Source organism: Podarcis raffonei, chromosome 13, assembly GCF_027172205.1.
Source record: "Podarcis raffonei isolate rPodRaf1 chromosome 13, rPodRaf1.pri, whole genome shotgun sequence".
Taxonomy (NCBI): Eukaryota; Metazoa; Chordata; class Lepidosauria; order Squamata; family Lacertidae; genus Podarcis; species Podarcis raffonei.
The window spans coordinates 32540001-32556171 of NC_070614.1; the positions used below are offsets into that span (position 1 = coordinate 32540001).

Consider the following 16171-nt stretch of genomic DNA (forward strand, 5'->3'; position numbering starts at 1 on the left):
AAGGCAAAAAAAAGGGGAGACCACGGAAAAATTTTCGTTTTGCGAGAAAACCCCATAGAAAAAATCGTCTTGCGAAGCGGGAAAAATGTCGGAAAGCCCTTTCGTCTTGCGCGTTTATCGTTTAGCGGGGCATTCGTCTAGCGGGGTACCACTGTACACACACACACACACATTTTTATTAATTTTTAAACATGTCATTTCCAACAGTCATTTAACATAACTTCTTATCTTATACAATATTTTAGACTTCCGTAAACAACCTCTGAAGATTTTCCTTTCTTTATCACTTGTGCTGCATTTCTTAGTTTCTCTATTACTTTTAATTATCATTACATTAACTGATAATTCTCTTCATAGTCTTCCTTGCAATATTTCACACAATCCTCCTTACAAAACTTCTTGCAGTCCTACTAGCGTAATCTGTTTATTACAATTGCTTTTCAAATAGTTCAAATATTTACTCCAGTCTTCTAAGAATCTTTGGTCCCGCAGGTTTCAAATCCTTCCGCTTAATTTATCTAATTCTGCATAGTCAATTAATTTCATTTGCCATTCTTCTTTCGTCGGTAATTCTTCTTGCTACCAGTTTTGTGCCAATAATATTCTTGCTGCCATTGTTGCATATAAAAACAACTTACAATTCTGTCTGTTAATATCCTCCCCTACAATGCCAAGTAAAAATGCTTCTGGTTTTTTAGTAAATGTATATTTCAACATCTTTTTCATCTCATTGTATACCATCTCCCAGAAGTGTTTCACTTTCTTACATTCCCACCACATGTGGTTAAAAGTTCCTTCTTTTTCTTTACATTTCCAACATTTATTACTTATTTTATACATTTTAGCTAATTTCACTGGGGTGGTATACCACCTATACATCATTTTCATCACATTTTCTTTCAAAGCATTGCATGCTGTAAATTTTATACCTATCCCATATTTCAAATAGAGATCTTCGGGATATGTGGTTACCAAATCCTTTATGGACTTTTGTCTTGTTATACCATAAATATGCGTGCCAACCAAATCTGTTATCATAACCCTCCAAATCCAACAAATCTGAATTTTCTAACAACATCCATTCCTTTAACCAATAGAAGCAAGATGCTTCATAGTACAATTTCAAGTCGGGCAGGGCAAAGCCCCCTCTTTTTTTAACATCTGTTAACAACTTATATTGAATTTAGGTTTCTTCCCCTGCCAGATATATCTTGAAAGCATCTTCTGCCATTCCTTGATTATTGGAATTGCTTGATATAAAAATAACATCTTTGGTAGCACATTCACTTTAATGACAGAAATCCTTCCCCATACTTCAAGATCTCTTTTAATTCCATTCCACACCGGTGTATAATTATTCTGAAAAAGGTCTATATTCTTTGATGTCATCATATTCCTAAATATTTAACTTTTTTGACAGCTTCTATACAGATCTGTTGCTGCAGCATATCCACCAAGTCTTGATTCATATTTTTAACTACCATTTTAGTTTTCTTTTTGTTCAATTTAAAACCTTCTACATCCCCGAATTGTACTATCTCTTCTAATACTTCCTTAGCACTGGTTAACGTTTCTTCTATTGTTAATACCAAGTCATCTGCAAAGGCTTTAACTTTATGTTCCTTCCAACTGACTGAAATTCCTTTTATTTTTTCATTTCTCCTTATTGTCCTTAGGAAGACTTCCAGTACCGATATGAATAATAATGGTGATAGTGAGCAACCTTGTCTTGTACCTTTCGTAATTTCAATATTTTCTGTTATTATATTGTTTACTATTGTTTTGCTTTTTGTCCTCCCAAAGGACAGGTAGACCTCCTATTCCTTCCCTCAGCCTTGCCCCAACCTGACTCAAAATGAGGAGTGTGCAGCTGCACAGGTACAAGCCCTCAGTCAGCCTGGACTTGGGAATTCATAAAGCTGAAGAAAACAAACCGGCCTGTGGTTTGCTTGTCTTCAGTATGGAGCAGAAGCAAGAGAGGCAGTTCAGCCGGGAGGATAATATGTCCTGTGCTGTACACCATCCGATTCCCTCCACAAAAGTTCCTTTCATTGGCAAGGGGAAATTCCCTCATCACCACTAAAATGCCTGAGAGGACTTGGGTTCAGAAGGTGTACTGTGACGAACAACGTTGGTCTGCAGAGATTGGATCAGGTGCATCTGAATCATTGCCTGCTCACCCCCAGCCCCCTTCCCAAGCACAACAATTCCTCTGTCTTTTTTTCAGGACTAATCTTCCTTTCCCTATACACTTCCTTGTAATGGTACTTTCTTTTCAAATCTGAATGGAAGTTTGCATGCACAGCTTTGCTTTAGCTTTAATCACTGTACAGCAGTGCTGGTTTTCAGTGCTTTAAAGCATAAATGTACATACATAAATATCTAGAAGCACATCATTCGATCAACTCAAGCAGGAAACTCACCTGGTATTAGTCTTCTGTTTTCTTCACCATATCTACTTTGTGAATTCTTACGTTTCTCTGGAAAAGGAATGCAGAAAGGCAATGCATGTTTATGCGTGAAATGGGCTCTATGTTTTCCATTACTAATACAGGATGAGAAGGTAGTTATTATTGTGCTATATTTTTAAGAGTGTGTGCCACATCTGAGAATCTTGGTAGTCTAAATGCAGAAGAGCAAAGGGAGCCTTCGCCCAACCTGCCTCAAAATAGCCACGGATGAGGGTTGTGCAGATGCACAGGTACAAGCCTTGGAGTTTGTAAACCTGAAGGGAACAAACAGGCCTGTAGTTTGGTTGTCTTCAGCATGGAGCTGAACTGGGAGAGGCAATTCAGCCTGGGGGATATGTGGACTGTAGGTGTAAGGGAGGGGCAACAAGGCGAAGTGGGACTGAGCCACAAAGCTCCTTGAGGGAGAATCAGAAACAAAGACCAAACAGGGAGATCAGATACTTATTTGTAAATGAAACTGAGTGGGAGCTTACAATATTTTGCAAAACCGGGTCCTTCGAAGTATGAGTCATTTATACATTTTAAAAATCATAGAAACAATGGATGACACAAATACACCTAAAACAAAAGTGTTTCCTTATTCTCATGAAATATTTCATATTCATTCATTTTGCTGCACAGGTTCAGCCAAATTTGAGAAGCATTTTGACCAAGCTCGCAATGCAACATGAATGAAAGGGACAAGATATTTGCAAAGGGAGTCATTTTGGCAAACCAATAAGTGAACTGGAATAGGAATTCCTATCCCAGCCCCCGGCTTCAGAACGTCTTTAAAAAAAGAGAGGCAAGTTTTAAAAGAAGATGCAATTTCCTCATGGTGAATACTTCTGCATTATCCCTCTGAAACATTTATGGCATTATTTTGAGGGTCCATTAACAACTTCTGAAACTAAACTTAAAGACCTAACCATGATTTCCCACCTGTAAACAAAGCGGAAATTGAAGAAATGCCACTCCTTTTACCAAACATATATTTACCTTTAATTAAACAAATCAATATGGCAATGAAAGCAAGAAAAGCTATGATGGCTACTGCAAGCAGTGCCCAGGAAACAGAGGTCCAAGCAGAGCAATATGAGGTAGAGTTTCCTGCAAAACAGAAATGTCAAAGAAGTTAATATAATTATTATTATTTCCCAGGCACTCTGTGCAGCTCCCAACAGAATATTAAAAACACGACAAAGAGGGTAGTAAATGAATTACATCTTTCTAGGCTGCATTGCCCCATATTTTCATTTTCAGTGTATCAGTTATATGGGACAGTTAACACAGTATAACGGCTCGGCCCAAGCAGAAGCAAATGTCTTTTCTGAGGACTTAGCATGCTCATCCCAATAGATTTTACCATGTCTCACATTTTGGGACATTGAATGTTTAAATATGTGGACCGTGGCTAAGGACAGACTCACTTTCTCTTAGTTTCTCATTTCTCATTTCTCTAATCTTCCCTTTGGCCCATTTTCTCATCAGTTTGCTTTGGACAGGTGGAGATATATAGATAGATAATCAGCACAAGAATTTATGTGGATTCTTGTGCATTTTTCCTAATATAAAATATTATTTTGTAAATTTTTTGTAATAATATTTTTCCTTACAAAAGCTGCCCTAGTATAATCTATTTTTGTACATTAATCTCCCTAGTATAAATATTTTTGTATTTACTTTCCCTGATATATGTTTTAATATGCAATTTGTAACTTACATGATTTATTTAATCACTTCAAATACTATTTAGTATAATTTTACACGTACCATAAGCTGTGCCACTCCCACACAGGACAGAGTAGTCATCATTACCTGAAGCAGAGAGACTTGAGGTATTTAGAAATTGTGCTTCTTCATTATGTGATGCTCTTAAATGTCCAGATGGAGCTTGGGGGGGGGGGAGAGAATAGTGAGTGAATTCTTCATAACCAATAGAAACCTTTAAAATCCTGCTACAACACCCTGTGGTAGAAAATGGGGTTTGAATGCAGTCAGCTCCAGGTTCAATTCCTTTTCAAAGTATGGGAAGGCCCTATCAGAATGGGTGTCTTGTGGCCCCTTGTGATATGTGGACTCCATACGAGTTGCAGAGCAGTCTTGTGAGGTCTTGTGGATCTATCTTATTGCAGTTGCTGCAATTGGCTTCAGTTGCTGTGGCCAGCAGTTGTAGACAGTTTTGTTTTATCTGTCTGTTGAGCTGAGCTCCAGTTCCTTGCCCTTTTCACTAATTCTAACTTGATAATGGTTGGCTGTAGGAAAAGTCTTGCCTTAGGTATTTCTTTTCAGACTGTGTTCTTCATATTTTTTTACCCCAAAAAAAGTTCAAAGTGACTTTTTTTTTTAATTCTGTAACTAATGCAGCCATGTAAATAATCCGGAATGTGCTCTAGATCAAGGACTTCAAAACAGTTTATCCTTGAGTCACCACCCCTCCCATTGGTGCTGTTTGTTCCTGAAGATGCTGCAAAAAACACCTTCAGGTCTGGTTGGGAAGGAGTTGGCAAGCCCTCCCCTCATAATCTAGATTGTGATATGAAACACTGCAGCCGCTTTTTCTTCAGATGAAATGAGACCTGTATAAGCACAAGTTTTGGATATGCATATGTGAATAATGTAGTTTGTAGTTTGTCTCTTAATGACTTCAACAGGAAGTCACAAATAAACACTTTTTTAAAAAATTAAAGTTCCTGTTGTGTTTTAATGAGATTTAAAGTTGATCCTGAACTACAAAAAGGTATAGATTTAGTTGCTTGGATTCCCTCAGCATCTGTAATAGGAGCTTAGCCCCGAAAGCAGGCACATGTTTCCTGATTCTGGTAACCTGATATATACAAGTAAGGGTTCCTTGATGAGAATTATGGGAGGTGGGGGAAAGGCCCATTAATTTGTAGGAATCCATCAGCTATGAAGCAAGAGGAGCCTCAAGCACATATGAAGTTCTGGTTCATAGCCTGCATTTAAGTACTTTACCAAGTCTATGGCAACACAGCACATTTCTGGTGTTTCTCTGAACCTTTTACCTAATAAAGACATTGCTGTTCCCAGGATTACAGCACAGAAGGAAGCAAAATTTTACATTCCGTGAGAGCCAAGTCTCTTGTTCCTCTTCAGGCTGTTCTGATCTGAAATAACAGCAACAATGCCAGCAAAAACAAATATGTGCCAATAACATGAAATGGCTTTCTGTAACATTCATGCAAATGCAAAAACAGCCCACCTGATTCACAATTAAGGAAGAGCACAGTTAACCTGTTTTGTATAACTGTAACTACCACAGCTATCTGCCTTTCTACCAGGCTGTTTCAGAGGGATCAAAAATTTCTGGGGCTGATCTTTCACTGAGGATGAACTGCTATAAGAAAGGTGGGGAAAGCTTTTTTTATATAAAATCACCACCATCGTCTCAATCATCTCCATCTTTTAAAAAAATAGTACAGTGGTACCTCGGGTTAAGAACTTAATTCGTTCTGGAGGTCCATTCTTTACCTGAAACTGTTCTTAACCTTAGGTACCACTTTAGCTAATGGGACTTTAGCTAATGGGCTAATTTCTGTTCTCATCCTGAAGCAAAGTTCTTAACCCAAGGTACTATTTCTGGGTTAGCGGAATCTGTAACCTGAGCTACAACTGTATAAGCAAAAATAAGACAAACACAACCCATTTTACAAACAAGAGGTCACTGACACAAATAGTGCAACAAGGCCGGTGTACACTTCTGATTACCGTACTCTGCACCCAGTGCACTCCCACAGATGGTGTGAAAAGCCGTGTACATGAAACATTAACCACATTGTAGATCTACCCTGAACTTCCTCATGGAAAGCTGCATTTTGATGTTTTTTTCCCCTCAGACCAGCTTCAAACTGAAATGAGAAAAAGAATGACATAGCTGCATTTTAAGGCAGTGATGCGTATACAACCAGAGTATGTAACCATAACCACATTTAACAATTTTCCCAGTAGAATTATAATACAATCTATTACCTTGTCAAGTGCTAAAAATGTACCTTGCATTTTTTATGCAGGGTGTTCTTATTGATACCATGGTTTTTTGAGTCCCAGAAACTACCAGGAGGGCAAAAGTTCAATCAGTGACACAATTTAATATCCAAGGGTGTGTGAACTAATTTGCATATAATGGGAGGGAGACAAAGAAACAGGTCATAATCCAAAAATATTTCATGAACTGCTCACTGCCCACCCCACTTTTAAACTTTTAATATATCACCCATTTTCATATTACTTGGAAAGAGAAAAGCAACAAAGGAAATGTACCTTTTCCTGAGCATTAGAAGTAATCCCAAAGTTCAGTCCCCAGCTACTGAAATGAGAATTGCATTTGACACGCAGGTAGTTGTGGCACAAATGAAAGTGAGAGTAGAGAGATCATAATGTGCAACATGACTTGAACATTGACCAGGAAAACTTAAGGATTAGTTACATATTAATCATCCAGCTATTGTACAAATACCTTTGTTTGCAAGAACTCCCTCTGACACACATGAAACGGGTTTGTAACTGAGAAAATATGCTAGCAGAAACCACCTGTCATTATGATGGGTAGCTTGTGTTTGAACAGAGAGCTTTCTGGGCCTGAGTGCACATTTGCAAACTGTAGACACTGTGCTGTGGCACTCCACATGTTGCAGCAGTTCAACTTTCATCATGGATGAGGATGACAAGATTTGTTCAGGAACAGTTAGAAGAACCTAAGTTAGTTTACCTAAGGGGTCCTTTTTTCTAAGGATTGGATCTGACCCCTGCCGCAGCTCTCCAGATATGTTGTCCACATGTCAAATTGTACTCAGTAGTTTATCAAGTACATTGGGACATTTTTGATAACTTGATTTTTTAATTGATTAGGAGTAATATTATATGGAGAGCTGGAAAAGGAAATTTAACTTGCCATTTTCTCACTGCAACACTACAAATATAGAAAGCACTGTTACTCCAAGGCTCTCTTCAAACTTCCTCACCTGCCAGGAAAACATTGTCCCTGACTGACCATGCCTGAGGCAGGAATGCTTTCTTGTGCCCTTTTGGTTCAAAAGTTTATCTCCACACAGCCTTAAATCCACAGCTTAAGTCCTTAAAGCCACATTTCTGACTCGTGACTCGTGGGGGGAGGGGGATTCTTGTTTAATCACATAAGAAAAGAAAGGGAAAGTTTTTTCCCCCTCCCCCATCCGTCATTTGCCATACCGTATCTTGACGTATCTTCTCATAATTTAATCTTGTCTTGTTTTTTCAGAGATCTCTTCTGTTGCAGTCTTTTACTCCCCCTCTTTTCTTGAAGTATGTGCATTCCTTCGCATCCAAATTGTTTCTTTTGAAGTTTTTGCAGCTAGTGGCGCGGATCAGAGACAGCGTCCAGGAGCACCGAGATCCCACAGGAGGGCTTTGTGCCTAGTGCCCCCATCCCCTCAAAATTCGGGGGTGGTATCGGGCACAGCAGGCAGGCAGTCCCACTCACCGTCCTGAGTGGGTTAGGGAGGCTAATTACTCCCATCATAGCCTCCAAATTACCTCGTGTGGGTCGGAGAGATGTTATTGTCAGCCATCTTCCGATGCGCCCCCTAGTGGCCCCCGCAGAGTTGGTTTGTCAATGGACCTGGTGCCTGAACCCAGCTCCCCGCAGAGCACATCCTTAGAGATTTCTATTCTGTGGACCAAGCCAGCGTAGGTGTCACTCTTTTATATGTGGTTGGCCAAATGTTATTGTGTGGCAAAGAGGCATATACAGTGGTAGAATCATAGAATCATAGAATCATAGAGTTGGAAGAGACCACAAGGGCCATCGAGTCCAACCCCCTGCCAAGCAGGAAACACCATCAGAGCACTCCTGGCATATGGTTGTCAAGCCTCTGCTTAAAGACCTCCAAAGAAGGAGACTCCACCACACTCCTTGGCAGCAAATTCCACTGTCAAACAGCTCTTACTGTCAGGAAGTTCTTCCTAATGTTTAGGTGGAATCTTCTTTCCTGCAGTTTGGATCCATTGCTCCGTGTCCGCTTCTCTGGAGCAGCAGAAAACAACCTTTCTCCCTCCTCTATGTGACATCCTTTTATATATTTGAACATGGCTATCATATCACCCCTTAACCTCCTCTTCTCCAGGCTAAACATGCCCAGCTCCCTTAGCCGTTCCTCATAAGGCATCATTTCCAGACCTTTGACCATTTTGGTTGCCCTCCTCTGGACACGTTCCAGTTTCTCAGTGTCCTTCTTGAACTGTGGTGCCCAGAACTGGACACAGTACTCCAGGTGGGGTCTGACCAGAGCAGAATACAGTGGCACTATTACTTCCCTTGATCTAGATGCTATACTCCTATTGATGCAGCCCAGAATTGCATTGGCTTTTTTAGCTGCCACGTCACACTGTTGGCTCATGTCAAGTTTGTGGTCAACCAAGACTCCTAGATCCTTTTCACATGTACTGCTCTCAAGCCAGGTGTCACCCATCTTGTATTTGTGCCTCTCATTTTTTTTGCCCAAGTGCAATACTTTACATTTCTCCCTATTAAAATTCATCTTGTTTGGTTTGGCCCAGTTCTCCAATCTGTCAAGGTCGTTTTGAAGTGTGATCCTATCCTCTGGGGTGTTAGCCACCCCTCCCAGTTTGGTGTCATCTGCAAATTTGATCAGGATGCCCTTGAGTCCATCATCCAAGTCGTTGATAAAGATGTTGAATAAGACTGGGCCCAAGACAGATCCCTGTGGCACCCCACTAGTCACTCTTCTCCAGGATGAAGAGGAACCCTTGATGAGCACCCTTTGGGTTCGGTCAGTCAGCCAGTTACAAATCCACTGAGTGGTAGCATAGTCAAGACCGCATTTTACCAGCTTCTTTACAAGAATATCATGGGGCACCTTGTCAAATGCCTTGCTGAAATCAAGGTAGGCTACATCCACTGCGTTCCCTTCATCTACCAGGCTTGTAATTCTGTCAAAAAACGAGATCAGGTTAGTCTGACATGACTTATTTTTCAGAAATCCATGCTGACTATTGGTGATCACAGCATTCCTTTCTAGGTGCTCACAGACTGTTTGCTTAATGATCTGCTCCAGATCATTGATGTCAGACTGACTGGGCGGTAATTATTTGGGTCCTCTCTTTTCCCCTTTTTGAAATTAGGGACAACATTTGCCCTCCTCCAGTCTGCCGGGACTTCGCCTGTTCTCCAGGAATTCTCAAAGATGTCTGCCAGTGGTTCTGAGATCACATCTGCCAGTTCTTTTAATACTCTTGGATGCAGTTCATCTGGCCCTGGAGACTTGAATACATCTAAACTAGCCAAGTATTCTTGTACTATCTCCTTAGTTATTCTGAGCCGTGTTTCCTCTGCTGAATCATTTGCTCCAAATTCTTCAGGTCGGGCATTGTTTTCCTTATCGGAGAAGACTGAGGCAAAGAAGGCATTGAGGAGTTCAGCCCTTTCTGTGTCCCCTGTTTGCATTTCACCATCTTCTCCTCTGAGTGACCCCACTGTTTCTTTGTTCTTCCTTTTGCTACGAACATACCCATAAAAGCCTTTTTTGTTGCTTTTAACCTTTCTAGCAAGCCTGAGTTCATTCTGTGCTTTAGCTTTTCTGACTTTGTGTCTACACGTGCTGGCTATTTGTTTGAATTCCTCTTTGGTGGTTTCCCCCCTTTTCCATTTTTTGTACACATCCTTTTTTAATCTTAACTCAGTTAAAAGTTCTTTAGATAGCCAACCTGGTACCTCGGGTTACATACGCTTCAGGTTGCACACTCCGCTAACCCAGAAATAGTGCTTCAGGTTAAGAACTTTGCTTCAGGATAAGAACAGAAATCGGGCTTCGGCGGCGCAGCGGCAGCAGGAGGTCCCATTAGCTAAAGTGGTGCTTCAGGTTAAGAACAGTTTCAGGTTAAGAACGGACCGCCGGAATTAATTAAGTACTTAACCTGAGGTACCACTGTAAACTGCAGGTCCGTATTAAGTGTACTGCTTCTGTTTCAAACTTTCATGCAAATTAGGAACAGGGAATGGTGTGCTACGCACAAAGCATCTCATTCTGAAGCGTAGGAAGCGCCATGTGAGCAGCAGAAACCTCTGTCCAGTTTGCACAAAGAGGAACTGCTGCTATATTTGTAATGATACTTCTGCTGGGGGTCTGCCTTTGCTGTGAGTATATTAAGGATTAACAGGGAATCCATTTAAAGTGGAGTGATTTATAATATAATATAAAGAATCATGTTTATTTATCTAGCCAATTAGTGCTTGGAGCATTTTAAAAAACTGCAATTATATAATAGTCGGGATTATAATGAAAAAAGAGCCACTCTTACAGAGTTGCTAAATTTCTTTGCCAAATCTGCATGAACTACAATATTTTGCCAGCATGCTGAAACTAGAACCAAACTAGATGTACACATGTTTAACAGACTGGCACACTTCTAGTTTAGGCTAGAGGGGCTTGTTTATGAGCAGAATTATGTGCAGTGGTGTAGCATGGTGGGGCACAGGGGTGGTTGCCCCAGGCACAAAATTATTAAGGGCACAAAATTTCAACACCCGGTGCTGCTTTGATACAGCTGTGTGCTTCTATCACTGGGCTCCATTGAAAACGGCTTCTCCATGCGAACCAGAAGTGACCTCTGCTGAAAATGGAATGACTCTTCTTATCTCTGTGGCTGCGATCTCCTGGGTGATGTGGATGCCATTAGGCAGCTGAATGCACAGGTGTACTCCATCTATTTCCATCCCTCTATATGGCCCTGGGCACTGGCAACCCATGCTATGCCACTGACTATGTGAACCTCTAACAGAGTGGGATCTGAATATATTATCTATCTAGGTTTTTGTGGAGCACAGTCCACTTCATCAAGCACATGCAGTACATACTGCCCTTGTCCTTCTGGCTTGCACTCTTTATAAAGATTTGAGAAGTACAGTGGTACCCCGCTAGACAAATGCCCCGCTAAACGAAAAACACGCAAGACGAAAGGGCTTTCCGATATTTTTTCCGCTTCGCAAGATGAATTTTTCTATGGGGTTGTCTCGCAAAACGAAAAATTTTTCGGGGTCTTCCTTTTTTCCCCCTTTTCTGAAAGCTGCTAAGCCGCTTATCTGCAAAATGCCGCTTATCCGCTAAGCCGCTAAGCCGCTAAAAGCCGCTAAGCCGCTTATCTGTCAATTACCGCTTATCAGCTGATCCGCTGATAGCGGTGCTCCGCAAGACGAAAATCCCTGCAAGACGAAGACACCCGCAGAACGGATTAATTTCGTCTTGCGGGGCACCACTGTACAGTTATCACTCCTCTGTTATTGTCCATTCCTTGGGACGCAACCACTGTTACAGTATCCTTTCTCTTGGCAGACCAAGATAAGCAGCTGACAGCAAAGGTTGCAAGGTTTTTAGCTGGGGCAATTACAATAAGATTCATAATTTGACTATTTACCTTTATCCTCTGTATACCACATTTTGTTTTATTGCAATGGCTAGTGGCTGATGCAAATAAAGATTCATTCATTCATACTGCTGATGGCAGTGCAGGAGAAGAAGAAGAAGAAGAAGAAGAGAAGAGTTTGGATTTGATATCTCGCCTTTCACTCCCCTTCAGGAGTCTCAAAGCGGCTAACATTCTCCTTCCCCTTCCTCCCCCACAATAAACACTCTGTGAGGTGAGTGAGGCTGAGAGACTTCAGAAAAGTGTGACTGGCCCAAGGTCACCCAGCAGCTGCATGTGGAGGAGCGGAGACGCGAACCCGGTTCCCCAGATTATGAGACTACCGCTCTTAACCACTACACCACACTGGCTCTCAGGAGGTTATTAGAAACACGTGACTAGATAGTATTGATTAATAAGAACTCTTGCACCATAGCTATATAGGTGAATGCCAATATACTATTAGAGGAGTGCTAGTAATATCACTTGTGTCCTAATTCAAGGTACACAATCATACTCATGTTGCATGAATTTTTTTAAAAAAAACCTAAGGTATTCACAAAGCAACAGACTTGTCGCCCCCCAGGTAAGTGTTGCTCCCATTGTGGGACACAGGGAGAAGGAGCCCCATCATGATCCCAATATCACTTAGCAGCTGCTGCTATTTGCATTAGAAGCTAATTTCCATTTTGTACAAACGGGCACTTTCTTCCTGATGCAAATAGCAGCTCCAGAGGAATGTTTGGGAAGAGAACAATGAGAGGAACTGCTCTCCACAGTACAAATCCTGACTGGAGTCCCCATTGATTGGAATTTTACAGTTTTAAAACAATATGCTATATTATGTTCAACAATATCATGAGTTGTCTGGACAAAATATACACTGTCTTTAATGGATTCCTGGCACAGGAAATGGACTGAAAATTATAAACTAGTCAAATGCTACACAAACTTTCATATTTGTATGCAATTAAGTGGGTTGTTTTCTCATTCCTACAGGTACTCTTACCAAACCAAACATATTTCTGGAAACCTCACCCAGCGATGAAGCAGATGAAGTTTTGGTTAAGTGTCAAATACCACCAGTCTCTCCTTTTACCAGAATTATTCTCTGTGAAGACGGGGTAGAAATCAAAAGTCAGAAGCAAAAGAATGCAATATTTTTATATAAATTCTCTTATAAAATTTCGAGAGCAAGTACAAGACAGCTTTCTTGCATGTACCAGAGCAAGGATAACAACAACCAGGTGAATAATTCCTCTCCAAGTGATGCCAGGAACCTTTATGTTTCAGGTAAGAAAACTACAAATGAAATAGTTTTTATAGAAAACTGTACTTTTCTTGGTGAATCAAGAATGGAAATTTTCTATTGTGATACATTAATGCTACCCCAAAATGCTTTGAGTTTATTTCCTTCAGGTTTCAACTTCTTTGATTGCTGCTGATTCCTCCTCATTTTTTAAAATTTTTTTTTTTAGAAATGGGGACTTGGAGAACAGACTTCAATGAAGATGCAGGTAATTATGCTAATTAGGCACTCTCCTATCAAACTGAGTCATGGCAATCCTAGCTCCTTATTAGAAGGAATGATTGTAACAAGTGGGAAGCCACAGCAAAGTATCTAAGGTAAACCTCGCCGCTAACATTAGGCTTATAATGCTGTTTAGGGCTTGTGAGTAGGAAAATTACACCTTTGTATTTTTCATCCTTCAGAATGCTTAGGTTCAGGGGCAACAGCCCCTCCCCGCAGCCCTGCTTTTACTGCTGTTTATGTGGGAATAGTTTCTGCTAGTCATCCCACCATAATTCTCCCAACAGGATACTTTAAGTGTTAGGGGCTCAAGAGGCTTTGACAGCCTCATGGTCCTGGAAGCCAATAAATAGTCTCAGTTCTCATTTCATGTTTTATAAAAAAATATACCCACTTCTGCATACCTGGGAAGTCCCAGAGTTCACTGAAGCCACTACTTTAAATGTGGGTGGCCCTGTTTCACTTTCAAAATATGTAGAATCATGAAGTTTGAAGTTCAAATACAAAACAATGACAATGATAATACTTTAACAAGCCGAGCAGGAAATGAGTCCATTCTTAACCTCAAATAAAGTGGCTCTAGTAATAGATAAACACATATACCCTACCAACAATATCCAACAAGTCCACAGTTCACATACACGTTAGAGCTGCCTATTGTAAATCTTACATAAGCACATAAGCTGGATTTCACCAGCTGTTTAGCTGAAAGCCTTGTTAGTTACTGGGTGTGCGGCATGTCATAATACCATAGAGCAAAGGTGAAGAAAATAAAAGTTCTGAAGGAACCTTTGAGAACCGTATATCTGACAGATAGATGGTGAAAAGGGGAAGTTACTGGAAAGTCTTACACCACAACAAAAGACAGAGTGTTTTTAGAAGCAGAGATTTAAATATACTGGTAAACTGTAAGAGAGTGGCACAGCTAAATCTGTCAAATGGGTATAAATCAGCCTTCCCTAACCTGATAGCCTTCAGAAGATGTTGGATGAAAGCTCCCATCATCAGTGAAGTTAACCTGGCACCATCATTAACATCCATTTTGGGGGGGGGTAGAACTATTTCCCCAGGTATTTGATAGAGTCTTATGATTCTGCTGTTTATTGATTGTGTATGTGTGTGTTGCTTAAGTTCTTGCTTATGTTTTATTGAGTCTGTTCTATGGCTTATTGGATTTCAGTAAATGGGGTAAACATTTGGATTGGATCAAGAGTAATTTAGTTGCACTTCCCATTGAAACTAGTGAGACTAATAATGACTGTCACGTGGATTTCAATGGGAAATAAGTGTGACTAATGCACAATCCTATTAATGTCTACTGAGACGTGCCATTAATTTATTGAGGTTTACTTCTAGGTAAGTAGGTATAGGAATGCAACCTAAATTAGTCAGCAACTAACCCATTATGTTCAGTACCTCCTGAGCAGAAAGCACAAAGGGCATTTCTTTCCTCCAGCTGCTCTAAATGATATTGTAATAAATGTGAATCATTTATAACACCTTGGCTGATCTTCAAATAGGCAGTAACACCTATGTTGTTATACCTCTGCAAGCACCATAGAAATGGAGTGAATTCTCAGCTACCGCAGAAGTGGTAAGAAATGCAATTACATCTTTCACATTTATCCAGTTATCCACTTTTATCCAATTCACAGGTGCCTCAAATAATGCAGGTTCCTTAGGTAAGTGAGTTTTTACTCTAAAACCCAAATCCCACAGGACTATTGCTGTAAGCCTTCTTTGACTATTGGCAGAATTGATATTCCTTCACTGGGTGAAGATGCAAAAGTCCCATGAATCACAGAGCCCAGCAGGCACTGCTATCTATTCCAGGGCTCCTGAAAGCCACTGAGAAGTCCCTATGCCGAATCCCTTATGCAATGATACTCTAGCAGGAAGAATAGGAAGGGATGATTCTCATCTCAAAAGGAAAGAAATTACGTAGGTCATTTTGAAGCCATAGATAATAAAACCTAAGTGATCAGAAACTGGAAGATTGGTTGGTTGACATACTGTTTCTTATAAATTTGTAAAAAGCAATACAAATTGAAAAGTAAAAAAAGAGAGAGAATTTTTGTATAACCCATTTGCTTTCAATTCACAGGTTTTGAAATTTCCTTAGGTAAGTAGTTTTTAATCTATTCTAGGGTTTAATGTGGCCATATGCCCTTTGAGGCAACTTTTTGAAGGTCACATGCCATTGGTGGGTGAAACCAGAAGCAAAAGTGGGCAGAACAACACATTTGGATTTTATCTTTGGATGCACACACACCTGACTCTACAACCAAGGCAGACAAGAAGCATTAGAGTTCAGTAATACATTCCAGGCAGCCAAGAATCACTCAAGAGGATGCAAAGCAGGGCTGGTGAGGGTTGTGGCCTGGGGAACACCCCTAGGGCTAGACATTTAGCCTTTGCACCTGAGGTTTCCCCAACCCAAAGCCTAGTACATCTATTACTTGTTATCAGACTCTTGCTTGCAAACCTCCTTGTTGATCCCATGAGTTGCTCTATTGTAAGTTCCACAGCAGCAGACACACTGTATCATAAGCATGTTTCAGTGGTCATGTCTGAAATCACAGTGATCAAACTGTGGGTACTCCATGCCACATTTCAGAAATCTGGACAAATCAGATTTCTTCTTGTGAACTGCCCTGAGATCTTTTGATGAAGGGAAGTATATAAATCTAACAAATGAAAATAAAAACTGTTCTTTTTAGCAATTCAGACTTTCAGGGTTTACTATCATTGAATGTTGCTTGATGTATCCATC

At 40.4% G+C, this 16171-nt stretch overlaps 1 protein-coding gene across 2 annotated transcripts in view; it reads right to left on the reverse strand.

Moving 5' to 3' along the window:
- Positions 1 to 6831, reverse strand: part of LOC128401047 (butyrophilin-like protein 9) — a 48264-nt gene extending 41433 nt beyond the window's left edge. For both annotated transcript variants that reach the window (XM_053363929.1, XM_053363927.1), the window contains exons 1-3: positions 6732 to 6831; positions 5477 to 5578; positions 3450 to 3560 (exon numbers count right to left, since the gene is read on the reverse strand). In XM_053363929.1, coding sequence (XP_053219904.1) covers positions 3450 to 3560; positions 5477 to 5489 — 124 coding nt within the window. In that variant the 5' untranslated portion in view covers positions 5490 to 5578; positions 6732 to 6831. The remainder of the gene's footprint in view (positions 1 to 3449; positions 3561 to 5476; positions 5579 to 6731) is intronic.
- Between the last annotated feature and the right edge of the window lie 9340 nt (positions 6832 to 16171).